Source organism: Apteryx mantelli, chromosome 12 (genome assembly GCF_036417845.1).
Source record: "Apteryx mantelli isolate bAptMan1 chromosome 12, bAptMan1.hap1, whole genome shotgun sequence".
Classification (NCBI taxonomy): Eukaryota; Metazoa; Chordata; class Aves; order Apterygiformes; family Apterygidae; genus Apteryx; species Apteryx mantelli.
In genome coordinates, this window is record NC_089989.1 from 21,624,830 (window position 1) to 21,652,520 (window position 27,691).

The window sequence follows — 27,691 nt, forward strand, 5'->3', positions numbered from 1 at the left end:
TCAGGTGGTCTGTAGCAGACACCTACTATAACGTCACCGATGTCAGTCTGCCCGCTAACCCTGATCCATAGGCTCTCAACTGGCTCATCATCTGTCCCTAGGCAGAGCTCCATCTATTCCAGCTACTCTCTCACATAATGTTTCATATCATGTTTAAAGCAAGCGTGACATGTCAGTTCCTCTATTCCCTACATTTACAGCTTTACTTCAGACAATTTTAATCTGAGCCATTTAACTGAAAAACAAATCCAGGTTGAAACTCTGCATGAAAGAACTCAATTAAATAGATTCACCATTTTTAACATGTTTGGAGTGGCAGAGTTGAAGAAGCTAGCAAATTTAAGGCAAAATAAAATTAATTTCTAATGCCATCTTCAGAACTTAAAAATGCTAAGCATGGCATCTGTGGATAGTAAAAAGTATTCTGTTGCTTTTAATTTCATTTTTATCTACAATTTTCATAGATATCTACCTTTTTTCTTACTTATCTCTTTTATTATAACTTGCACATGCAATTCTTTCCATACCTGGAATTTCCCACACACTTTCATACCAATATTGTATATGAGCAGCTTTTCTTTTCTGTGCTAAGCAGTAACTGCTTCCTTGGCTGCCATTAAATTAGCAGATGTCAAATTAAACTGTTCTTTTGTCCATGCATCCCTTAGAGGAAGATGTCAAAAGAATGATGAAGTGTTCCAGCAGTAATTTGCGCCTGTTTTTTAATTTGCCGCTTCATACTTTTTAACCAAAAGTCTTGGACAAGCACACAAACCTACTAAACATGATCAAAGATCCCTTAATTCTCCATTCCTGACAATTCATACAAAACTTTCACGTCTTGAAGAATTTAGGTGGACGAGAGTTAGATACCAAAGGTAAAGTAACTACTGTAAGAGTGATTCTCTCCTCCTGACACAAATTGAGACTATTGCTCATTGCTTATATTCCTCAGAGTCTATCTACTCCTGTAATACCTTCCCATTTTTCATCTTTCCCAGTTATTGTTCCCATGAGCTTGCTTATTGCTCCAGAAGTATTCTAAATGCACACTGTATGAATGGGTGTTTTAAAGTTGCTGCTGCTGATACTCTCAAAATATCCATCCATTCTCAGACAAATAAAACTCTTCCATTTACAGTTTAATCATAAAAAAGTAAATGATACCCCTTTTGTTCCAAACTGAATTAATGTCCACTGAATCCTGAAGGTCAGTATTTTGTCTGTTCCACCTTCCTTAGGACAAATTCTCAGATTTATTAACTTAAAACGGTTAGGCACTTTATAAAAAGTCAAATATTTAATCTGCAAAGGCAGAAAACACACTGCAAAGTTGCAACATTTATAATGCCTCTTCTACAAACTAATTTAGCTGATAAGGACTTGCATATAACCTTTGGTCCTTCACTTGTAAACAACAAGAATCTATACCTTCTTATTATGAAAAGAAAGCTAAAATGCAAACCATTAATTATACAAAGATACAAATGATAGAGGCAAGTCTGAACTCCCCTGCTCTTCAGGGCTGATCAATAAAGCGGTACGCACAGATTGAAGGCGAACCGGATGGCCTGAAATGGAGCCATCACCAAGCACTATTAATGCGCAAGGTAAATAAACTCACATGAACGATAATGAATCTCAAAATATTAAAAAGGTGCTTTGCTTCAGTAAAACACTCTTTGAGTGAAACAGCCCAACCCACATGCATCCACCATCAGGGAAAATGTCTAGAGCTTTACGACTTTTGATTATAGGCTTATATGATATCAGATCATCACAGAAATAAAACAAAAGGTAATTTAATTTCAGCATACAGATTCTTGTAGTTTAGGAAACCTATGAGCAAGCAAAAAGACAGATAGAGACCAGCAAGAAGAAAAGCACATGTGTAAATCTTCTCAACAAACCAGCACCTTTTAGATAAAAGTGATATTCACAAACTTTTATTTCCTAAACATTTTGTGCTGTTAATCAGTATAAACCTTTAACTGAGAATTTAAAAGGTTGTTCTAAAAAATAAGTGTAAATAATGGCTATTTTTCAATTCTTTCATTCATAAAATCAATGTCACCACCAGCATGTTACAAACTAAAAAAAACAAAAAAAAACAAAAAACCACACACAAAAAACCCCACCAGCTTTGTGTTACTTTCTTTGTCATATTAAAGAAAGGTTTCAGCTTACAGTTTACTCTTCAGCAGAATCTGTTTTAAATAACATCAGAGCAATGCAGACTTCAACAGCACATCATATGTCCACTATTAAGGAATTTTTCACTATACTCAATGTTAAATTCTCTGCTTAATTTCATGCCTACTCCTACTGCGTTATCTAGTTAAAATCAGATCAATAGCTAGCTATTAATTATGGATCAATGTTTAATTACCAATTCCAAAGTTATTGTCATAATCAGTTGCACTGATAACACAATTTCTGTCTCTGTCCCATATTTTATTAAAATGCTACAAGGAAGTGAGGGAAAGGGAGACGAGTTACAGCTAACTGATTCACAGATGGCTAGAAACCGGCTTCTTCTGTGGAGAATATTAAAAAAGGGAATTTTCTGGAGTCAGTCCTTAGGGTATATGCTCAAAGCTGCAGAACATGGACTCAAAGCTGCACAGAAAGATCAGACTGGTGGAGGTAATAATGAGCTGAGCTACTTGCTAAAGGTACGGTCAACTGCAAAAAAAATAAAAATAAATAAATAAAATAAATAATTGGTAGGGGCTAAGTAATCCCAACTCGGTATCTATGAGAGTCTCCAAGCCAGGAAAAAAGAAAGATCATATCTCTAAACACTAAATAAATAAACTACTAACTTATGCTGAACATGAACCTTCCAAAAAAGAAGTATAGTGCAAAAACGGTCTGCTTCTCAGAAACAATCAAACCCCAACAGACTGTAAATACTCATCTCATCTTTCTGTATTCCCCAAAGAATCTCGACATCTTCACACAGTCCTCATGGTATCCTTGTTGTCAGTCAGCAAGAATAAAAGAAAGTTTAAAAGAAAAAGAATTGCCACGCACATTGAAAACATGCCAGAGAGACAAGAACAGGAGGAAACAAGAAAAACACTTAGATACCCATACAGGAGACACGGAGTGTGCCTATCCGCATTTTTAACTAGTACCTCAGAAGTCAGATCAACGGAAACAAACATTTGCTTTTCTGGAAAAGCTTTAATTAATCCTAAATATGCCAAAGCAAGGTAAGAAACGTCTTGGGGTGAACTGGTTGGAAATTAAGATGAGAGGAGTTTACTTATCCACAGCCAGGTTTAACAACTCAGGTGTCCCAGCTAATTCTCAATCCAATGTCATATTCATGAAGGCTGCATTTTCTTGCCTATATCCTGAACATAACTACACAAAGTTTCAAAAATGGTGAATAAATGCAGAAAAGTGCAATGCTTTCTACTCCTACATAAAGCTGTGAATGTATGCGCCAGAAGCACATTGCTCTTAAGTCACAAGGTCCACCAGTATAAAACTGCCATTAAAAAAAAAAGTCTAAAGTTAGGTCATTTCCCTATTCCATCCCCCAAAAGGATTTGACAACAATGTGTCTAAGGCAACTGCCAAGGAGGAGTGGGCCAAACATCTGCTCCACTCTGACATTTTAGTTTTGTCCGCAGTTTGGAGAGGGCTTTATAGTCGTTTGGTTTGGATACCTATAAAAAGAAACTGTTTGTGAAAACCAGTAAGCTTATGCACTGCCTGCTGCTAAGCGTAAAACCTTAGAATTATAGCAAAACCGTCAACTAGGAAAAGCCAAATTGGAAAACAGTCCGAACCTTCAAGAAACTTTTATGAACTTAACATAAAGCCCGGGGGGGGGGGGGGGGGGAGAAAGGGGGGTAAGAATTCTGGCACTGAAGTACAGCTTCTGAAGACCTGAATTGAAACTTATTTTTGATAATGTTTCCTGTTGCACAGAAGATCATTAACTTCACTTACAGCTGATAACTTCTTAATGAAGACAGAATTTTCTCTGTTCAGCATTAACAAAGCTTTATAGGTATTCAAGTTTAGGAATTTAAGGCATCTGCAGTGGGTAACCTTGAACAGTTCTCTATTTCAAACCTATATAGGCATTCAGAAGATTTTAAAACAGGGATTGCATTGCATCCCATCTTTTTGGTATATTTTCAATATGCATGAAATTTGGAAATGTTACGGTAGGAGTAAGGACAGTTTTGAAGGCTAGGATAGGGACATGTAACGCACTAGCCATACCCACCCACTGTATTAGAAAACTCAAGATGTATCTTAAGCATTTTGTTATGATTCTGTTTTAATTGTTCCTTATTTATATCCATCGTTGAAATCCACTGTATTTGAGGCTATTTTGAAAACACAGCATTCTCCCAAAGGGCCCAATCCAACTCCCATTCAAATAAACAGCCTTCAGTGGAGCCTATTTGTTGCTAGCCAACTAGATTGAATTCTGCTGCAGAGGGGTCCCCAAAGCATTTGTCACAGCTCTTTGCAAATATCGCTCCAGTAAGAGCGGGTCTAAAGACGCTTGTCCGCATGCACTACGGACCACCAAAATCTTTTATCTTCTTGAAACACTCAGTCAGATTTAAACTCCAAAAGCACCAAAAAAAAAAAAAGGAATCTATCAAGAATATAAAAAGTAAAAAGAGTAAAAAATTTTAACAGTTTTAAAAAGGTAAGGAGCCAAAGGGAAAGCAGGAGGACAATAAAATATTTTCATGTGATAGGATCAAGTACCTTTTGTTCCACCATTAAAATAAATTACACAGAAGAATGATCATTCTTGCAGGTTATAGTGACTGTATCCACACTGTCTCAAGAAAACTTCTGTTTCAATACAGTTATGAACAGCATCACCAGTTTTGAAATAGTAAGAAATCTTGTGACAGATACAAACAAGACTCCCATAATAAGTCATCAAGAAAGTTTTTAAATCTCAGCCGGTATCTACTCATCCAGTGTTACCAAAACAACAGAGGGCACCGTTTCAGAAACAAAACTGATACTCTATGGTCCTTGCTCAATATGAAAAGAATTTAAGACTGTCGCCTGGTACCAATAAACTAATAGAATTACTCACTGCTAAGCTAAATACACACACTACTGGTTACAAGATCGGAGTTTTGCAAACACATGAAAGGATGATGAAAATCACAAAGGAAATACTTTTGAAAGTTTATTTCTTGATAATATCCTTACTGTATGGAAAACCCTGATCAATGTGAAAAGAAAAATGTAACAGGCTTTGAGAGCAGCTTTTGCTACACCAGACAGCTTTGTACACGGAGTCTTTTCAAGATACTGTTTATGTAAAGAAAAGCAAACCACATAAACAGGAAAAAGCCCACTCCATTTTATCAATGTAATTTGTGCTCTGAATTAAAGTAGCAAGTGACACAAATGAGAATGATTCCTTTAATGGAAGGAATCTCTTACTCAGATGCCTTACCCTACTTTGTAGCACAAAAATCCAGGCTCTGGCTGATAAAGTTATTTGTACACTTTCAGGAAGGTTTGTACTTCAGTCTGAGATGGTGGAAGATTAGGAGATGATTTAAATGGGAATTGTATACTTTGAAATCAAGAACTTGATTTGTTGATACATAGTATTGATGCCTTCTTGAAAATAGGCTATTTGGGAAACATAAATCTTGGGAGGTGCTCTCAACATCTGTCAGAGTTCAGAAACAAAATAATAAAAAATAAAATACAAGTTCAATATCTCTATTTCATAAACACCACTAACAAAAAAGTAAAGACAAAAGAAAAAAACATTAGCCATTTTAAAATCCCAAGAATACTCCTGAGAATCTGAGCTGATATCCACTGCTTTCAGCAGGGCAACGTACAGGGTACCTCCACGTGCCCTGCCCTGAGAATAGAGCGTGGACACCCTAAACTCCACCTCTATCCATGGAAAGCTGCTACAGTGCGTACCTAAGGACAGCGGCAACACCGAGCTCACCCAAAGCAACTCTGCGCTTCACTCTGAGACAGCTCACTCTAGACAGTGCTCTGTACTCGTGCGCATACATCAGAGCCCTACAAGAACAAGTGTATACAAACATGCATACAAAAACAGGGAGGTTATCTCTCCATTTCTTATTGTGGAATCATGGTCACATAAATTCATACGGCAGGAACAATTCTTCAGCTATATAACGCATAGTTGGGACTGACAGGATTACTAATCAAAATGTGTGAATATATGTGTATGTATATATATATACACACTTATGTACACACATATACATGCACACATGTATATATATGAAATGGACACACACTAAAATAATTAATCAGTTGCACTGAATTGCCAAATATATACCCACCAGTACATAAGGAGAGTTAGGAACAAAAGATTTTGGATTTAAAACTGAGCCAGAAGTGAACAATGCACTAGTTTCCTTCAAGTTAAAAGATGATCCCCATAAAGCAGATGTCCTATGCAAGCCCTGTTCAGCACCAACAACAGGCTGGATCTGACAGGTGTACCACGTACAGGACGTCCAGCAGACACGCGCACCCTCCCCAGCAGCAGCACCTGCGGAGCAGAACTAACCAGAAACAAGTTTCCTTTGCTCTAGAAGCTTTGGCTTCTGGGAAAATACTCATGATCAGAAGCAGGGACCAAAGCAGAGTCCTGTGCCACTGCGGATCTGATAAAAAGACAAAATAAAGGCATTTATTGCCAAAGGCATCAGAGCTATCTAAAACGTACGTATATCACTTTATCTTCAGACTTTCTACTGTCGGGCCCCGTTCTCCAGTTGAGATGAATAAAAAACTCCTGTCACATATTGGAAGAACTTCTAAGTTAAAGCTTTTTAAGGAGGCCCCATCGTTCTATCCCATAATACCTTTACGATTCAAAGCAATAGGGAAGTTGGAGCAATCACCCGCCTTTCCAGGTAAAGAAAACAGGGCAACCTCAGCCTGCTCTGAGCTTGCACTGCAACGCCAAAACCTGCAGAACCACACCACGAAACCTGCAGAACCACACCAAAACCAAAGCGGATCACGTCCTAAGGCGACGCTGCTGTCGAAAATACGCTGCTGTGTGTTTTTATAAGTAATGCACTTTATGCATGATGTCCCCTTATTTCTGCTATTAAAATAAGCAAAAGTATTTTTAATTTTAAAAAGGGGGAGGGAAGTTCACTCTGCACCACTGCTAAACACCAATTAACGGTGTTAATCAGGTTTAGCAGCGTCGATACGTTTTAAATTTCTATTAAGAAAACCCTAAGCAGAGCCTAGGAAAAAGAAGACTTCAAACACGCAAAACTAAAAGGCCACACTAGCAACCTTCAGAAGAAGGTCTCGGTTGGCTTAAAATCCTCGTGCTGCTCACACCTGGCCAAAATCACGCCGGGGCTGACCCGGCCCGGCTCACCTGCACCCCCGCAGCCGGCTCGCGGGGCGCAACGGGGAGACCCGCTCGGGGCGCTTTTGGCCCCAATTCCTCAGGGCCCGCGGGGACCGGGCCAGGGCAGAGCCTCCCCGCAGCGCGAGGGTTTTCTGCGCCCTTTTTAAATTCGGTATTTCTGCAGCTAAAATACAGCGCGGCCGCAGGTTCAACACCTCCTTCAAGGTCTGGAAACCTAACCAGGCTGAGGCCCGCGGAAAATTGAACAAATAAATAAATAAAGAGGACGGAAAGTCTCCCGCCGGCTGCGGGCAACAGGCGTTTCTGGGAGGGAGCCCGCCGCGGCGCCACGAGGGAGCGGCAGCCCGGGCCGGGGCACGGGGAGCGGGGCGGTCTCCGTGCGGAGGCTCCCGCCGCGCAGGGGGCTCTGGGCCGGGCTGGGCCGGGCTCACTCACCGCGAAGCCGCCGCGCAGGCGGGCGGATCTCAGGGCCAGGTCCCGCAGCGCGGCCCCCGCCTGCCCGGCCAGCGGAGCCGCCATCTTAGCCGCGCCGCCTGCCCTCCCCGGCTGCCTGCCTCCCGCCGGCCGCTGTCTCCGCCCTGCCCCGCGCCCCGGGCGGAAGCACGGCGCGGCGCGGCCCCAGGGCGCCCACCCCTCGCGGGGGGCGGGCACGGCGCCGGGGCGGCCCCGGCCGCGGGGGCGGTGGGGGCTGGGGGAGGGGCGGCCATCTTGGCGCGGGGCGCTGTGAGGGAAGGGCGCGCGGGGGGGCATGGCCGGTGGGGGGGAGGGCGCCTTGGGGGCCCCCGGGGGATGTTGGGGGCTGCGTGTGCCCGGGAGCTGCGTCGGCTGTGCGGGAGCTGCAGGTGATTGCCGAGGGGAGGTGCTGGTCCCCGTCCGGCTTGTCTTGGCTTTTTTTTTTTTTTCATGACTAAAAGTGTTTTTTGTTTTTTTTTAGGAACTAGTAAATTCAGCTAATAAGCCCTGTTGAGATCCAGCAGACTCTTCACAGGCACTTTAATCCGCGTTTGAACTCCACAAAGTGCCTCAGCTCATTTTGCATCCACAGGTAAAAAAAAAAAAAATACAACCAACCGAACAAAAACTCCTCTTAGTTAACACCAAAATTGAGGTACTGAATCCTGGCCCTCCAGGAGGACAGTACTTAAAACCAGAGTGCTGATAGCTCATGACTCACAACAAGGGTGTAAAATATCGCATACAAAAAGTTCCCTGGCTGAGCTGCGGTTTCATGGAAGTCAGTCCTGGGAGCCAAGTTTATAAAAATCCCTCATGCCATCCATGCGGAAAGACTTAGGGGCTGGGCTGGACACAGGTTTAGTGTGTCTGGAACCTGAAGCAAGCTCGCGAGCCAAATGGCATGGTCTGTGTAAATACCATCTCTGCGAGGAGCCAGCTGAGGGCCTCTCTATCTGTTTGAGGTTAATACACAATCTGGATAATCCATCCGTGAGGAACACAGTTAGGATGTTCTGTGCAAATTAAATAATTCACACAAGTTAGCAGTTAAAAGCGATGGTTGAAAGTGAAAAACCTGAAATAATTGATAAAAACTGAGCAACAGATTAAGTATCCTCGCAGTTTTACAGTGGTTCCTATTAAATTTAACTATATATAACCATGCAAAGTTTTAGCATTGCATGAAAATGAGTTATGCTGAATGTTACTTGGTGTCTTATGATCAAATAGTAGGAAGAACAAGAGGCTTAAATCCCCCTTTTCTAGTCAGGATGTGAGTTCAGACAAAGGAGAATGCTTCTGTCAGTGCTTAGGACTTCTAAACATGTCTTTTTTAAATATCAGGACTAAACTCCTTTATTGGAATCTAATCAGCAAATAAATTATACTTCCGTTAGAAAAAAAAATCAACAATTTCATAAAAACTGAGGTTCTAGAAAAACCTGAAATTGAACAGTTTTGTCTTTGTCATGACAATTTAAGTAATGTCATATGTTTCAATAAAGAATCTGAAGATGCTGCTTTTTGATAGCATTGAACAATAATGTATGGTACCCAGTATTAACCTAGGTATTATTGTGTGCTTGTTCTTTTAGAATATTATATACTGACTTCAGTATTATGATGGAGGAAATATAATTTCATTTTTAGTTTCATGACTGGATCAGTAAGCACACTGTTACGTACTCATACAAACTATTATGGCTGTCTGCATTAGGTTTATATATATATAACAGGTCTATAAGCTTTCAGATAATGTGTGTGTATTGCATACAACACTATCATTTAATGATATGAGGGGCACTTTTCTTGCATGATATAAATAGTGAAGAACCTTTTTTCCATTTTACCAAATCTAAACAATGCAAAATACAGTAAAAACACTGCACAAACACACAGTCTGGGGTAGTCACCAACACATGATTTCTGTGTATATCTAGGGTAGAAGATACCTGATCTTTAACGTATGAGGGAGATTAAATATAGAGATTCATTGTCTTCATATTCAGTCTCCATGTGTGTACATGTAAACCAATGCAAACTTAGACTGAACAGGTCAGTTAGGGCAAGCAAGAGCCAGCTTTGTTGGAGTATGGAGTACAAGGATATGTGTGTGGGTGTGTGAGAAAAGAGATACACAATATAAGTTACATCTGGGAAACTCATTTGGGATGCAGGAATTTGGGCCGGTTAGAGTGATCCCAGCACACACGCCTCACAAATATGGAGGGAGGGGAAGCAAACTTCATAATAAAAAAGAGGTAGAGGGAGAGAGGCTGATTTCCAAGTGCACTCCTCTAGGCTTCCAAAGATTGCTCCCTCTGTCTACAGGTGCTACCTTTCTCAGATCTTCCCCAGGGTGCATAAAAGGCTTGATTTTAATCCTTCGATTTTTATCGGTTGATCTACTTAATGTAGTACAACCAATAATGCTTTTACAATTCAGTAAAGTTTAATGAAACAGGCTATAAGGCATAACTCTATTAACTGTCATTCAACCTAAATGGTAGATAGTTCTTAAGTGAAAACATTAAAAAAAGAGGGGGAGTTACCTTATCACAGGTAAACAAAAGCATCATTTTAAGTGTTTTCACATTTCCTCTTCTTTATTGTGGCAGTACTTGTTAATGATGAAATAGTATACTCATTTTCATATCCGTACAGATTACTTCCCAAAACATTATTTGCTGAAGACGGATGTCACACCCAGCACATGGTTGGTGTATCCAGCAGTTCCAAAAGGTTGTTTATCATTAACTTTTCATTTAACCATAAAACCATTTGACAAATGCAAACTCATTACAGCTAGCACAGCTGAATGGAATTTTTTTTTCATAATAATTTTTCCTGAATAACATATCTGAGCTCATGCTGATACATATCAGAAATAAAATCACTATTACGGCAGTGAAGCTTGGAACATTTATATTTTTATGAATAGCATGGTCTTCCAATTTACAGTGAAATAGCATTAGGCCAAATACAGCTTTCCTTATTCAGGATTAGTCTTATGACTTCAGTAGAGTGTCTGTAAGTCAGGCAAGCCCTCACGCTTTAACTTTTGATTACTGATAATGTGGTTGCTTTAGTCTGTTTTTAGACTCGTTGTAGCCTCTTTTTCAAGATACTGTAGGCAATGGACTGAAAGTTCTTCATGTGTATATTACCTTGTAATTATATTTGTGTCAACTGCAAAACACAGATTTGATATTCACGTACATTTCCTAGAGAATTATTTCATCTTTATGTGAAAATGGAGACAACAGACTCATGCTCTGTAGGACCCAATGCTAAGTTCTGCCAGCCTACTCTTGTAGCAGCATAAGAAGGCGAGCAAGGCTGGAGTACTTCTGGTATATAGGTTCGAAGAGTGTATCAGAAGAGATTGGAAGCATCCTTAACATGGGTAAGAAACAGCTGGTAAACCAAGGCAGTTAAAAAAAAAAAAGAAGATAGAAAAAAAAAAAACAAAAGAAGAGTGGCTAATTAAAGATAATTGCAGCCTCAGGGTGGTCTGCCTGTATTTGTGGAGGAGGAAATAGTGTCTGTACCAAAAAGAACTGCAGGAGATAAGTTACTAGATTCAGACACAGTATTCCTAAGAATAATGCATGAGGGCAGTAAAACTGCAACACATTAACTATTAGAATAGTCCCGATGTAGGTGACTGAAGAACAGGAAACAGTATCACAGACTGAGAGTCTTACAGGGTCACTATAGAGTGTGGGTCCTGATATGCAAGTGCTTCTGACTCTGAAATGCTGTCTCAGTCCTTCACCATTCCTTATCCCTTTTGTCTGTTCATGTCTACTTGGCTCTAAATATAAAACCAAAAAAAAGAGGAAAGGTTGGAGTAAGTGGTAAATGTAGCAATGAGTGGAAGATGGGTAAGAGAAGTTTCTAAGGAACTAAAATAAGGATGTTCAATTCTAGAACACAGAAGAAGAGTGAAAATAAAGAATGAGGAATAGAAATGTGAGTGACCTCTTAGGTCACTGAATTCAGCCATTGCATACAGCCACAGAATTTCCATTCGTGAAAAAGTAACTACATGAATGAAATGGGAGTGATCCTGGGAACTGGAAGGATAGGGTTTTTTTTGGCAAGGTAGGATAGATTTTTCTGGTTGCACAGTCTTGAGCAAATATAGGAACTCTATGTACTGCTGCATCCTCAATCTATTTAAATATCAGTTTGGCTTTTTCATTTTCAAATGACATGCGCCTCTGCGTTACCTAAGGGAGCTTGTATGTGGCTAGGAGCAAATGAATAAAGTGAAGCCTTAAAACAATCTTTGCGCCTGCTGCTGTCACCAGCCAGTTTGATGCAGTGGGAAGCCAGTGTGCTGCATTGTAACACTGTGTGATAACTTTGAGATGAGTAGTTAAAGCTAGAAACAGAAAAGAAGTGCATGAAACATGGAAGACTTCAAATAAGAAAATGCAGGAATGAGGAGGAAAAGTAGTGAAGGAAACCATTTTTAAAAGATTTATAGTAACAGGTTATAATAGTGGGAGCAATGGTAACAATAATGCTCCACCTTTCTGGTATCCAACTGTGTGACTGTATAAAAAGGAAACATTCCGGAATTATGACATAAATTAATTGGCTGAAAACAGTTGAAGTGATGCATCAGTTTTCAAGAGATGTACTGCTACCTTTTGCCAATGGCCTTTTGCCAACTGTATAATAAGGCAGGCAGGAGATTTCAGGTTTCTCAGCAGAGATAGACTGGTAGGTCTATAACACTCAGTTCAAACAATGTTGAGAACCCTGATATTGTGGGTAGAAAGACAATTTTATTGAACTTCTGTCAGAGACAATACAGGACTGTGAATACAAAAAAGTGTTAAGATCTGAGCTCTGGGATACAGTGGAAGAAAACAACTTCTCAGAGGCTGGACCTCTTTGATAAGATGTGACTATATCCCCACAAAGACTCTGAAGCCTTTGAAAAGAATAGGCAATCTAAATTCAGGAAAGAAATGTCCAATAGTCCAAGAAAAAGAAAGGCAAAGAGTTACTTGAGGGAAAGGGATGGAGATTGTAATAGCAGCAAGCAGTGAAAATGAAAAGGCAATTTCTGTGGTGTTTGTTTGCTAAGTAATTCAGAATATTATTCAGTCAGACATTCTAACAAAATGCATTGATTTGTCAAATATGAAGCAGAATCTCAGCTAGATCATTACCATTCTATACATTATATTTAAAAACATACTTAACAGTGAGCTATCTAGACTGTAAAGAAAGTTTAAAGATGAGGAGATTGCCCAGACAACCAAGTGTGGAGCATCCAAACCCAAGGGCGCACACATACTGGTAGGGATCCGTGAACTCCGTGTGTGACATTCAGTTAAGCTCTTTAACTATTTCACAGTAGTGCTGAAATGCCCATGTGGAAGAATGAAGGCAAGATGGCACTGCTTTAGGAGAAATTATTTGGATACTAACAGAACAAGCATTGTCACATAGGATTGTTTGCATCCTGCATGGTATCTGCAAAAAGGTGTGCATTTTCCGGGAATAAAACCTGGACATGGCATGACACTGTAGACAGCTATAAGTAAAAAGTGCTCCTGTAAGCAATGTTTGCTTTTGCCAAAGGGAGGCTAGGAAAACTAGGAAAGCTATACGTGTTCACATTCACATCTAATCCATGTTTTAATTTACAGATAGCAAAATACCTTATAGCGTGTTGTCCCAACCTGCTATAGTGCTTGAAATTGTCTATTGTAATTATTTTCTAAACCCGTAGAGTGAAGGGGCTACTAATATGCGAGGGGTAATTTTTTCCTGATGAATTTTATGGATTGTAGAGGAGGAGAAATTGATTTTTCTGCCGAATTAAGTATCGATTTAAATGTAGCTTTCTGTGCTAGCTAGTTTGGGGTCATGGGGTACTATTTCAGTGGATTTTGTAGCTTGCTTGCTGTGTTTTCCCATTTCAATAAAATGTTTTGGCATGGCTGTGGGTTTCACCTTCATTGCAATTGGTTGGACATCAGCAAGTGGTTCAGCGATCACAGAACTTCATGAAAATCATGAACTTTCTGAATAGCCTAACAAAGAAGTGCAGCATTGTTTAGAAAAACTTGAAACAAAACCTAAATTGAAATAATTGAACTGCTTAAACATAAAGCAGGACAACAACAGTTATTATGGTATTTGGTGCATATGCTCTCTGTCTTGTTCTCTAGTCCCCATTTTTGGACATGCCATTTAATGTCATTTAATAGCATGTAATGTGAAGGAGGATTCTTGACCTTAGGTGATAACAGGAGTATTTGTGCCTAATGGAACTGTGCTGTCTACAGTCATGTGAGTAGGTAGACAATCTGGAAGACCAGTGGTTCGAAGAAATTCCAGTGCCTTAATGAGAACTTGGAGTAGCACTTGTTTAAAAAACATAACTCTTGGGCTTGTATCTTATACCATGCAGGGATCTGGTTGGACCAGTAGAGCACACTGTGCTGTACTATACAGGACATGTTATATGTGCTGGTATCAGCCAGTGCAGACTCTTCTGGGTTTCTGGATGCCCTGCCTCAATTTGCCATTCAACAATTACCATCCCACCTCCTCTCTGTACTGTTTGTTTCCTCCCAGTTTACGTCTCTGTCCATTTCTTCAATTCAGACAATGTTTCAGTATTTGTTACTTTTTTGTATTACAGCCGTGAAGTCATTTCTTTTTTACTTTTTCCTGCACTGATGTCATGTAATCAGTGGCCTCCCGTCATCATCAGGTTGTGAAGTGCTTGCAGTGAGAGAGTGTGAAAGTGAAACGTGAATTCTCGCAAAGTGCTTCTATATAAAAAGGCTGCAGTTTGTAATTTTTTATTTTTATTTTTTTTACTATTTTTGGTATGTTGCCTGGGCCCAGTTCTGAGACCACCTGTGAGGAGAAGGTGAATATTTATAAACGCAACTGCACAGATCATGTTGTTGTGATTTATTTTGTGATCTGTTCCTCCTGGAACAGAAACTACTAGTGAGTAGCAATCTTCCTACACATAGTACTGGTAAAGGGTGCTTTCAGTTTCTCTTTTACTAGCTAAGCTTGTTTATTAATTGTTCAGGATAGAAAATGTATTGAAAATTTAAGTTTCTGGAGCTGGGAATTTTCCTGGAGGTCCCTTCAAATTAGATGCAAGAGGCTTTTAGAAGCCTCGTGAGAACATAACGTGTAATTGAATAAGAATTGTCCATGCCAATGGACTATAAATACTTTCCTGACCATACAGCCTAAGCAGTTGACCAGAATTCCTATTACATTTGCAAGCATCGCCTACCAGGCACAGAGAAGAGTGAGAGCATAAATAAAATGCATTAATATCTGCTGTTTGAATGATGCTTGCAAATTCTACGGAAATTCAAACAGAAAATAGGAAGCCTGGCAAAAAGCATTGGCTGTGTCTCATGGGACACCATCTATATGAATCGGTTAGTAAGGGGGGGTAGAGACTTGTGGTTATTTTCTACACAGAAGCATTTTATTTAGTAAAAGAGGCCATATCATTTATAGGCTAAGGAACAACTTCATTTTGGTAGAACTTTTTTTTAGCCTGTAAGCAGAATAACTCCAAAATGGTTTGCTTATGAAGATTGTTACAGTCTATAATATGCAAACAACTAATTTTACTAACTTGTTGCTGTGGACATACACCAATAACTGATCACACCTTCAAGTCCTACATGTGTGTGCATGTACGTACACTGCAGCTTTTTCATGCTTTAGAAAAAATTAATAGAAAGCTTCTTTTCTATTGCTGAAGCTAGGAAGAAACAAAAAGAACATCCCCATGGCCTATCTGTTTAATATCTTCTTCAAAAGCACGTAGGAATTAATACATTTTTAATTAATATTTATTTGTTAAGGAGGTCAAAACAGGAATCCTTTAGCTATCAGCTTGGCTGTAGCAGAGCCTAAAGTATTCCGCTTAGCGTTCTCCATAGAAAAGCAAATTGGAGTTAAAATTTCTCCAAGAAGCTAATGGTTCTGCTATCAGTCTGATTTAGTAAAGGATATGCAAGCTTAACTGTTAAATTTCATGCTATCAGGTGTAGCTTATGCTATGTAGATTGTCCTTAACAAATGTGTTTTGATGGTTTTGTTTCTCTAGGAAATTTGGTAAGGTTTTAATGCATAAAAGTGAGTCTATAATCAAACACCAATGGGTATTTTTATACCACTAGACTGTGCTTCAGAAAATGTTGAATTTTTCCTTAAGTAGAAAACCAGCAAAGTCCAATTCATTAGAAACAACTGCTATAGAAAATATGTATTTGTTTTGAGAATCATTTAGGCTCAAAATGCATATTGTAGTAAAAATTCAGGGAAACAACAGAAAATATACATGGAAAATTAAAATAATGTGCATCTGAAGTATAGTAGACTGAGGAAATTACTCCTTTAATCTCTATAGATTTGGCTTCTTTAGACTTTTAACTTAATTTTAATGAGTGTTGAGCTATATACTGAAATGAATCAGCTTGTTACTCAAGGCTACATGTGATTTATGTGATGGAGCAGGATTCCCAACAAATGACAGGGTTTGAAGGGATAAATGACAAGGGTAAACTTTCTTATCTCTCCTAGTTTCTGGGAACATAGTTATTACGGTGTTTGTGGCCCATGGTTGAGTTATATACAGAATACTGAACTTACTATTCAGCCTACAAAAATGACAGTAGGAATACCCAAGTCATGAATTGTTACTTATAACTGAACAAATTTTAATATTGCCAGTGAATATTCTCCCAAATAGTAATGGAATTTGCATGTGTGTAACAGTCAATTAAGACTTCCTTTAATATTCCCAGCCAGGAAAGAAAAACTACCATATGACTTATATGACACATGTTGTAACTGACTGCTGCATTTCAACTGAAAACACAACTATTACTACCCTATAAAACTGAAAATGCATTAAATTTAATTAAGTACTACAGAATAACAAATAACTGAGGAATTTGCAAAATACACCAGTGTTCTGTGAAGAGGAGGAGGTCTTAATTTGTAAGGCAATAATCCTTATGAATTAATCACTTAGCTTTAGTGGTAAGTATGGTCTTGTGATACAGCGTATACTTATAGGAGCTTATATATGAGCTCTGGTCAGTAAACGTAGGCAATGAACAGGTTTGGAAAGTGATTTGTCTCTTGTCTAGAGCTCCTGGAGAAGAGCAGTGAGTCTTTATTTTAACCTTCATCTCTCAGTGTAAGGAGCAGTTAGGTTCATGCTATCTTACAGCAAAAGCACAGACTTAAGCAGTAGTACTGCACCTTACATGAACCTTTCCACACAATATCCTACAGAAGTCTCTTCATGCTTTTCAGGCCAGTTTGAGGGACAAGTCAAAGATTTCTGACACTATGAAAGACAGAAAATACATATATGTATGTATACACGTATATATATATGTGTGTGTGTGAGTGTGTGTACATATATAATGCACAACTTTATTGACAGAAGATTCATATACCAAAATATGAGATAAAAGGGTCTTTCTTCTACTGTTTTGTGACATTAGGAAATCTGCAATATTTTCCTTCCTAATTCCTCCTTTCTTTTCCTGCTTTTCCCCCTCAAAATTATGAGGAAGTTTCAATACACATAATACTCCAGAGATTGCTAGCAAACATGTAGAGATTATCTGCAGATAACACAGATCAAATTGAATAGAATTGTTAATATAGCCCAGTCCCACCCCGTTACATCTTTGCTGTCAGTTTGAACACATCTCTCAATAAGTAATAGTTAATAACACAAAGGGTTGAGAGAGAGAATCAGCTCCGTAAAACTCCACCCAAATGAGAAAATCAGCCCTTGATGAACAGTGAGTATAGACCATCAGAAATCATTTTTCTTGATGGGCAGATGGTGAAATGTGGTTTTAAAGGTAGGCTGTTAAGTTTTTGAAAGGCAACTATCAGAGGTCATTTTAGCCTCAGTTGATTATCTCTTAGGCCTTAGCTAAGACTAAATGGCAAGTTCAAAACTCTCATATGTACAGCCGTAGTTTGCAGAGTGAAAGGAATTTATCATAGATGAAAGTTGAAGAAAAGAGATGAAAAAGTTAAAAGGAGGGTCCTTCGTTTTAGCACAGCATGCATATCTGTGAAGTGAAAGGCAGTGATTGTTTCATGTTTTGTGGCACTTTTGCTCCCTCAGCTATGTTAAACCAAACCAGTTTGTTTGTTACTCAATTTCTGCTCTTATTCTTATGAAGGTGCTGTTTTTGTATATCTAAAGTACTCAGTCTTTCCCCCTAAAGATAAGATGGTCTGCAACTTCAAAAAAGGGATGGAGGGGACACGAACATACAGAAACTGTCGGCCTAGTCAAAAAGGCATTAGCAGCATGGCCTTATCTTTGTGATGTATTTTGAAGCCACTGGACAAAGATGAAACGAAAGCTGTCAGACAGCTTTTTGTTTCTTTCTTTTGTTATCTGCCAAATGGTGCAGTAGTCACATGTGACAACTCTCCTTTGCAGACGAAGTTGCCATCCTAACTTAATCCAGCTTCTCTGGAGCTTAATTTTCATGGTATCTCAAGGCAAGTGGTCTGCCATGTTGCTAAGACTTCTGCTCAGATACCACGAAGGTACCTCAACTGAAAGGTCCTGTCTTAAGGCAATTCTCCTCAGTTGTTGAAGTAAGCTGAAATTATCATGAAGGAGCTATTGCTTCTCATTTATAAAGAAAAACATCAGCTATTACGGTAATAATACAGAAAGCCTCATTAATTACAGCACACAATAAAGAACAAAGTGAGTGTAAAGAAGCCAAACAGATGGTGCAGTATAAACAGACTTTTTTAAACAGTAACCTTCACAGCAGAGAATGCTGTAGGTAAGAGTGCAACTTAACTTTCATTAGAACTCTATGTTTAAAACATAGAAGTATTTCCAGATATGTTCCCTGCTGAAAGTTAAATTCTTCTGGAAAACCTGAGAAAACCAAAAGCAATACAATTACTTTCCAATTACCGAGTTGGGAGGCTGGAGGGGAGAGACGACGGAGTGTGCTGTAATGTTTTTACTGTTTTCTACCGTTCCTCCTACTGCAGTTTTGAAACATTCTGTAAACAACAAGGTACTAAAATTTTTCTGGGAAGAATTTGGGTGCTTAGCAGAAAAAACAGGGGCATACATAGCTCTATTTTTGGAGGGTGGAACTGGGGGAGAGGAGGGTTAGGGGCCATTGCATAAAAGGAGGAGCTCCTGTGGAGCCGTTTTCCCCCAAGGGAAGGAAAAGCAGGGTGAGGCAATACGGCTTATGTAGCTGCTCTGCTATATGTTAGTGGCAATAGCAAGAGACAAATCCAGTAACGATAATTCCTCCATCCATATCCAACATTCCTCTGTGTCTAGAAAATTAAAATGTAACATCCAAGTTTACCTTGCAAACATCCAGAAAATATCTATAATACAAACCTATAAATTATTTTGTTAGAGAAGGCATACCCATAGTAAATTTTTATACCATAAAACTAGCAAAACTAAATCTGTGTGGTTTAAGAACTCAATTTCCATCTGGTAACTTACTAGTAGGATTTATTGTAATGAATGAAATGAATGCTAAGAAAAGACTACCCTCATTCAGTGCAGCAGTGCAAGAAGGACTTCGTTTCTGCTACGTAACTTAACTGACCAGCCCCAGAAGTGTCAGATGCTCAGCTATGATAGTTTTCATCCATGCTCTCTCTGGAGGGTGCCTGTAAACCCCATGTGCCTTTGCAGATGCTGAGAGAGCAGTGACCTCAAGCCTTCCTTTTCTGCCCGGTATGACTTCAACAGAAGGATCAGAAAAGGACTAGCTCTCTGTTAGTAGCTGAGGTGCATCTGTGAAAAAGGGAGGTCTTGGATATGCTGCAGGTTAGATGCAATCGCCTGGTAACTCAAAAAACGTTAAACTAGGAGCGTTTGTTCTATGCTATACATGGACTTTTTGTTTGGGGTTGGTGAGTTTTAAGTAGGTTCTGTACACTCTGCTAATATTATTCAACAGCTTAGGTTTTATTGGGTTGTTCTTGAAATAATATATATAATTGTAGGTATACACAGTATATACTCCCAGTTCTTCCAGCTATGAGCTTTGTACTGCCTTAGTGACATATATATTACAATTTCACTTGGTTGTTAATGAAAATCAAAGATTCATGGCAATAAACTGATATCCAGTTATTTTTTTTTCTTCCTGATGTAATTGGAAATTAAATCCAGTTTATTTTTAGTCTGGACATTTAATTGCAGGAAAACAACATTCAAATAGTCTTTGTAAAAAAAAATGGAACATAGTAAGAAAATATTTTTGAACTCAAGCAGCTGTTATTTTAATTCTAAACTGTACAATCAGATGGAATTGGAGAAATGAATGAAACTCAACCTGCAAGGTCGGCATATGTTCTGAAAGTGGGAGGTAAGAAGCTGGGATCCCCTGAACTCTAGCCCATTTCTTGTCTCAAGCTTTTTTGTTCATTATCACTAAAACTGAGGTTCCTCTGTGCAAATATTCAGAGTATGGTAGTATGTATAAAGGATATTCCCAGTAAAGTTGGGTTTGCGACTGTTCTTCCAAGGTCTGAGGTGGTTCATTGCCCAGCCCAGCTGTACATGATACCTAGTTTTACAGGCCAGAGTGTCAAAGGCAGCTGCATTTGATGCTACCACAGTTCTCCTTTGAGTACCATTAGGACTGACACTAGCCTGTCTCAGCATGCCAGTCCAACAGACCACTTAGGCTCTGGCAGCTCGTTGTTTTCTTGGATATATCAATAGTCTTATTAATCTGATTCCTGAAGGTGGCTTATTAGTGCACAGTCACTAACCTGTGCGCAGGTGAAATAGAGATCTCCAGAGAGATTTTGCACAATTCTGAGCACAACAATTCTTATTTCATTAAAATCAAAGGAATTCCATTAAAAAAGAATCAGTAACATTTGGAGCATTAGTGTAATGAAATAAGGCTCTACTTGTATGGTGAAGAAAATCAGAACTGATTAAGTGTGATCTGTTTAGGAATTGCCATAACTGAACCCCAGTTTTGTATGGGTTAGTAAATGAAGCTGAGTCCATATGTATGTGTAAGTACACCTATTCCTAACTGATCTGATTGGTTGAGTGTGCTGAAAAGTGGAGTGAAGACATTGATGTGCCAGAAGATGATTGTAGCATCATTTAGGTGCTATGATATAGGAATAGCACTGGCAAATAGTGTCAACAGGGGAGACAATAAATTGTTTCCTCTAAGAAATGAGGCAGCCCTTCTTGAGAGCATTTTTAGAGCTGTGTCTTCCCTTTTCTGGCAGTAAACGATGAAGAGGGTGCAGCTGATGGATAAAGTAAGAAATCTTTGTTCATCAAATGTTCAATCAAGTTAAAGACTGTATTGAAAGATGCTGTGTGTATCTCTGCATTGGTGTGATGGGACTACTTTAAATACTGACATTTCGTAGAAACATTCCTAAGCAGTTCATGCAAATCAGTGCTGTATTCTTCTCAGCTTTGTTTCCTAGTTTTAGAATCGAAGTCCTGAGAAAAGAATTAATACTTCTTGGTAAACTCAGGGAAAATATTTCAATTTTTAATGAGTTTCTGGGTTATGTTTAGAGCTAGTTTTGGCAAGTTTTAGAAGAAATCATTGCATCTGAACCTGGCTCTTCTTGTTAGCAACAATATTTGGAGGAATAGTTTAATGTTTGTATCATTATGCGAAGCTTCCTTAACGTACTACTTATGAATAGCTTCATTAAAATCAAAGAGTGTGACTACATGGTTAGGCAAACACAAAGTTTGACCCAGGAAGAGGAGATGTGCCAGAGTTACTGTGACATCCTCCAGAGATTTCACTATTGCTATTGATTTTACATGAAGGCGCTCAGATAGTACAGTGATGGACGGCAGTATAAAACCCTAAGAGAGATGGATAGACATGATTAAGTGTTTATTGGCCAATAGTCAGTGCCTTTTCCTTATCCTCTCAGGTCCCAATCCACAGATGATATGCTGTTGCTGCTTTTAGCTCCAGGGTTGGTCATTAAACTCAAGCAGAAATAGCTGATATATTTAGGTCCAGAGGTCTCTGGTTCATCACTTGCTTATCTCTGTACTGGAGTCTAACAGTATTTCAATACTGAGGCCTAAATAAACAGCTGAATTGTTGCAAATATTTAATTTGTTAAAACCTTTTCATTGATTCAGATACCATTAATCTGTGACGTTTTCAGCTGTTTTGTTTATTCCTTGGAGAATTTACAGTTTCACCCTGAGATTGTCTGTTGTCACTCTTTCCAAAGGAAGTATAGAAAACATATTTTATCCTGAAAGGATTTTATCCTCCCTTCATGTCCTGTTTAATGTTTTTTAGTTGAATAGTGGAGACTTTTCTAGACACGTTTCTAGGATTTCTGCATTAATATCAGACTCCAGATGGAGAGTCTTTTTATCAGATAAGCAACCCTGGGAGGGAGTCCTGAATGTTAACACTGGGGATGGAGATTGGAACCGTGCTTGCTCTTTGAGCAAGTCTGATTCCATTTGAATGACACAGAGGATACTTTTAATACTGGTTGTATTTAGCATACTTCTAATCTCTGGTTGTATTACTCCTCCAATAAACTACGTATATTCAGGAAAAGAAATTCTGTAATGTGGGAAAATTCAATAACAATATGCAGTAAGAAGCAATGGACATATTTTGTAGTTTACTACTGTTTGGTGTTTAAATGGCCAACTGTCTTGCAGGTCAATATTCTGCTAGGTTCTGTTTTTAATGTAGTTGATGGTATTTCTATAAATGCCCTGCTGTATAGCAAGAAATGTTCCTGGAATTAGGCATGTGGTCCTTACTCAGAGGATGCTCTACTTCTTTTCCAGCTATTCACATCAGTTGGTAGGATATTCCTGAAACTAGTCCCACCGGGTCTGGTTTTATGAGCTAGGATGAAGATTTGGATTTCACAGAGATTTTTTTTCATTTTAAGAGGGAAAGACATACAGTAGAGTTTTGTGTCACAAGCAACAGTCTAGATCTACCCCAGCTAGAGTAAATAGACATAGATAACACCAATGGAGTCCACGAAAGTGTGAAGAAAACATTTGCACCTTTGTTCCACCTTTTTAGTTAAATGTAGCTTAGAATTAATACATAGAGTATGTGTGATTTGACTTGAGCTAAGTGAATAACTTCCAGTGAACACTAAATTACCACGGTATTTAGTTACTATTTTCTGCTCAGGAGATGTCTGTGAACTGCGATCATTTCCTTCCACAAAGTTATTATTCAAGGACTAACTTTTCAAAAATTTTGGACTCAGTGAATTTGTGAGGAATATTCTTTATCTGAGACATGTTGCCCCATTGTCCCTGGTCAAACAAAGTCATATGAAACTTTTTCAGACCAACAGCCTTTCTGGCACTCATGATAATATTCTTAGGAAAATATGCTTCCCACAGATTTGTGTCCAGAATGCATTCTGGGCATCGAAACAGTGTAGAAATGGTCAATTGCAAATGCTTCAGAAAAAAATAGTGTAAGTAATGACTGAATATTCATAGCAACTGTCTTTGCATAACGTATCTTTTTACGATATAAGTGTTATTATTTCATTATTTGTTGACATTCCCTAGTGACATGTCAATGGTTCTGGGAAAAAAGCATTAAATAATATTAGTGGGTTTTTGTCTCACCTGAAAGTGCTACAAGGTCCTTGCCCAGATAGCCTGGCTTGTTGTCTGTTGTCACTTGCTTCTATTTATCTAACAAGTGCTGCCAGTTATTTAGGTTTGTCACAGCTCTGCCTCAGTTTCCTTTCAGCTGACTTACAGCTCTATTACAGAACTGTTTAATATTTCACTCAGCATCATTTTGCACTCCCTTGTCCACACAGTGTGAGGAACATGTTTCTGATCCATTTTCCTTGCGAGGGACTCCGTAGTGAAGCTGTATCTCGTTGCCTTAAAGAGTACTGTTGTAAACCTTCCTGTTTTCCACCACACCTGAGCGCATGCAGTCACTTCTTTGTTTAGCGGTTTTCCATCTGTATAGATGTGAATCCTATTTTGGGGGTGTTTGGGTTTTTTTGCTGTTGAGCTCAATCTTGATTTTTTTCAGGTTCATACTTCCACATTCTGGACTCCATGGGCAAATGCCTTAAAATTTTGATTTTCTCAAGCCTAGTCTAAGAATTTATTGGAAATATTGCATTGTATGTAATTACACCTTCTTCCTCAAGATCACTCAATAATTTATACCCCATTGAAATGGAAATCATGGCAGCTTGACCAGCTCAGTTATCCTGTGTGTTCCAGAACAATTTACTATCATAAAACCACATAGTAAAGCATTGTAAAAAAGCTGAGGGATAGCTGGAAACTTTGTTTAAATTGAAGTATTCTACCAGTACATAGCTTCAAGTAGAATATACCGTCGCGATATTGATGTCTTTTACCCCCACAACAGAAGCGATAGTAAATGTGGTGTTTGTATGAGTGTTTAAAGTATTCTAAGGCTTCAGCCATTCAGCCTTCTTGTAGAGTACATAGTGTAGGCACCCTGTGTTGTGCAGGGAGGTAGCTGGTTTATGACTAACTGTTTTATAGCTGTTCTTTAAAAACCATTCATGATTTACAAAAATTTTTTTACTGAAAACATATTTTTACTACACCAAAGTAGTTCATAAGCATTCAATAGCAGACAGAGGAAACTAAGTGGCATTCTAATAAAGGTGCCAGTGGAAATAATTTTATATTTTCATGTATACTTTTAAAGGAAAGACTCGGAAGGAACTGGGGAACTGGAGCGCTCATAGAGAATGTGATGTGATTTCAGACAGCTGTACTATTTGTGACCCAGGAGTCTGAGAGGATTTGATTTGATTTGTTAGAAGGTGTTTGACAGTGATTCTCATTGTGATTCTTAATTTTAGTAGCGTTATGGTCTAGTGGTCTAGATCCCTGGGAGCTCAGCCTGCTTTGGCTCAGTCAGTGGAACATGAAGAGCCCAAGTGCACATTTTCAGAAGCGCCAGAAGGAGGGAAGCTCTGCTTTCCTTAACTGTGGAAGAAAATGGAGGACTCCAGTTCACAGCTTTTCCAGAAATAGTGGATATCTGGTTTTTCATAATATACCGGCTGCAGAGGCACAGTGAAATAAAAGTGGGAAAAGACTGTTGCAAATATTACACTGAACTGGAGAGCAGTGATAAGAAACTGATAGAAGAATGTGCCTTCCAGCTGCAGCTTGAGATTGCCTGCAGAAATACTTGTGAATTCTCATGCCTTTCCTTGAGCTGAAAGAGGTTCATGGATTAGGAAGCATAATTCCTGTAGGCTAAGCAACAAACCCTTGGCCACCTTGCTGCTGCCTATGTTTATATCTTGCATGTATTACTGCTTCGCAGTTTCCTTTTCTTCAGTGATACATCACCTCTTCTGGTAATAAATCATAGAAACTTTGTGGATAATGTCTTCATTTTGCATGGCAAATACATGCCATAAATCTAGGTGATGCATAACAACTGTATATGGCATCTTTCTTCCTATGAATGGCAGAGACAGAGGATCCCATTTTCACTCTGCTTTCTCAGTAAGGGAGAGACAAAACTTGTTGACCAACCATTTGGGTACTACAGTGATTGATACCAATATGCAGAGAAAGCTAGGGGGAAAGAGCCTTTAATACTGGCATTACCACCTCCTGAAATCCTACAGAAAAACTCCCCATGGATCAAGGTTTCTAGAAGAGGCTGGCATTGGAAACACTTTTACCATGTCAGTGCTATTGTATCAGCACTGATTCATGTGTCCTGCTTCCAGAGCAGTGCTGTCGTTGTTATCTGGCACCACGTGGTGTTACGGAGACATGCTAGCCTGGCTTTACCCGGAGTACTGCTGCACAGTGTAGACATGTCTTATGATGACATTTTTTCTCCCAGGCAAAATAGCTTCTGCTCATTCTTAACCCAGTCTGCACGGCATACATAGCTTCCCTTTATAGAAACCTTTCTAAAGAAATCAAAGCAGTGGAATGATGAAGAGCAGTCCAAAATGGACTAGACTGAACAGGCATTTTCCCATGGGAACAGGCATGGCTATGGCATCTCCATGTTCCTTGTCCCACCCTGACCGCTCAGGACATTTTGGGCGGCCAGATACTCATTGTGAAGTACGGGATCATAGAGTCATAAGCTCCCAAAGTGGAGCTGACAGCTGTGAAACAAAGACAGCAGTATTTTCCCTGAGCAGGAGCAGTAGTATCAGGCCCATCATATGTAGGGCAATTACAATGTAAGCTAATGAAATGAGATGCCAGCTTTGCTGATATAACTAGTTTCACAACCTCTAGCCTTCTGAGCATAACACAGAATAATTCATAATGGGACTGCACAGAACTCTTTCAATTAGATTTCAGCAGTGGAGTGAGGTTTTTTTGCTAGGCAGAAGCATGCACACCCTGTAGGCTCAAACACATGGTAATTGAATAAATAGACTCAGGCTTCTGCTATCACAAAAAGAAATTAAGAACTCAGTGTAAAAGATATAAGAATCTACCTCTAAAAGACACCCGTTCAGCTGAAATTATCTAACTGCACTCCATTCAAAATCACACTTCAGGATGAGGGAGAGGCTGCTGTTTCTCAGAAAAAGTCTCAGCAGTGAGGATGCCTTCAAGGGAAGATTGTGAGTGCAACCTTAACTTTCAGAGGGTAGTCAAAATGTCAAAAGCAGTTGTGCTTGCAAGAATTAGAAAAATTGGCCACTAATCAGTAAACAGGGATTCTGAAAACAAACTCTCTCATGGATACTACCTCATATTATCTGAAGAAAACACAGATTGTTGCCTTTACCTTTAATAAATGTGGCATTTCAGCGTGTCAGGCAAGTATCAGTGCTAATTATATGAACACAAGGCAGCAGAGGCCCTTTTGTGTTTCTGTGTGGATGTTTTGTATTCCCACCACCACCACACCAAACTTTTGCAGTGCTTACGGTGGCCTACCTGCTAATGGGTGTTGAATTGTAGCAGCTGAACATTTCTGGCCCAGTCCGTTCTGTACATGGAAGTTTCTTCCTATCCTCATGGTGTTTTCTGCTCTTTTCTGATAGCCGGTACTGCTAGGATAGCAATATCTAGGGTGGCAAGTGAAAGAAGAAAACAAACTCAGGACTCCATGAGGGAAGGGGTAGAAAGTCCCTAAATACCCTTTCCCTACTGGAGAGAAAACAGGAGTATTTTTGTTTATAATACTTTTGTTTTCAGAAATCTTCTTTATATCATTCTCTCAAGCAGAAATAAAAAGTTGCATCACACTGGGAAAGAAGTATTCAAGGATGTGGCCAGTTTGCAGGGAAACTCATGGGAGTTTTGGTGTTCACTTCAAAAGGGGAGAAATTCTTTTTACATTCTATATTTGAGTAAGAATTGCTTATACTGAATATAGATTTTTCATTCCATTAAGTTCAGTCAGTACAAAATGAATTTAACTGGCCAGATTAACACCTGGAGAATACCCCTTGTGCTGGAGGAAATCTTCATCTGTGTAAAGTTGAGGCAACTAATTCTGTTACCTCTTGCTTTGGATCGGACATCTGTCAGTTTTCTGCAGCTGGATTTGTGTTGTCTGGATGAATGGGAACATGCTGAGACAATAGGGGAGGCAGAAGGAGTCGAAGCAGAAGCAATAATGATCTGTTATGTCCCATTCTTGATTAACAAAATAACCAGACAGACCACACTAACTTACACGTAGCATCTTACAGCTCCAGAGCCCTGCAGACACTACTTATATCACTTCTCTGATGATCAGGTCTGCACCATGAATGTTGTGGTAG

General features: G+C 39.2%; 2 protein-coding genes across 6 annotated transcripts in view; one reads left to right on the plus strand and one right to left on the minus strand.

Annotated features, from left to right (window-relative positions):
* The window catches only part of SUCLG2 (succinate-CoA ligase GDP-forming subunit beta), a 136,333-nt gene extending 128,336 nt beyond the window's left edge, over window positions 1-7,997 (minus strand). For 2 of the 4 annotated variants that reach the window (XM_067303454.1, XM_067303455.1), the window contains exon 1: window positions 7,835-7,996. In XM_067303454.1, coding sequence (XP_067159555.1) covers window positions 7,835-7,918 — 84 coding nt within the window. In that variant the 5' untranslated portion in view covers window positions 7,919-7,996. Of the gene's footprint in view, window positions 1-7,834 lie in introns of all 4 variants that reach the window. The other 2 variants (XM_067303452.1, XM_067303453.1) reach the window with 2 other exon arrangements.
* Window positions 7,998-8,190: 193 nt separating this feature from the next.
* Window positions 8,191-27,691, plus strand: part of TAFA1 (TAFA chemokine like family member 1) — a 340,874-nt gene continuing 321,373 nt past the window's right edge. For both annotated transcript variants that reach the window (XM_067303624.1, XM_067303625.1), the window contains exons 1-2: window positions 8,191-8,241; window positions 8,334-8,444. The gene's annotated coding sequence lies outside the window, so the exon portion shown is untranslated. The remainder of the gene's footprint in view (window positions 8,242-8,333; window positions 8,445-27,691) is intronic.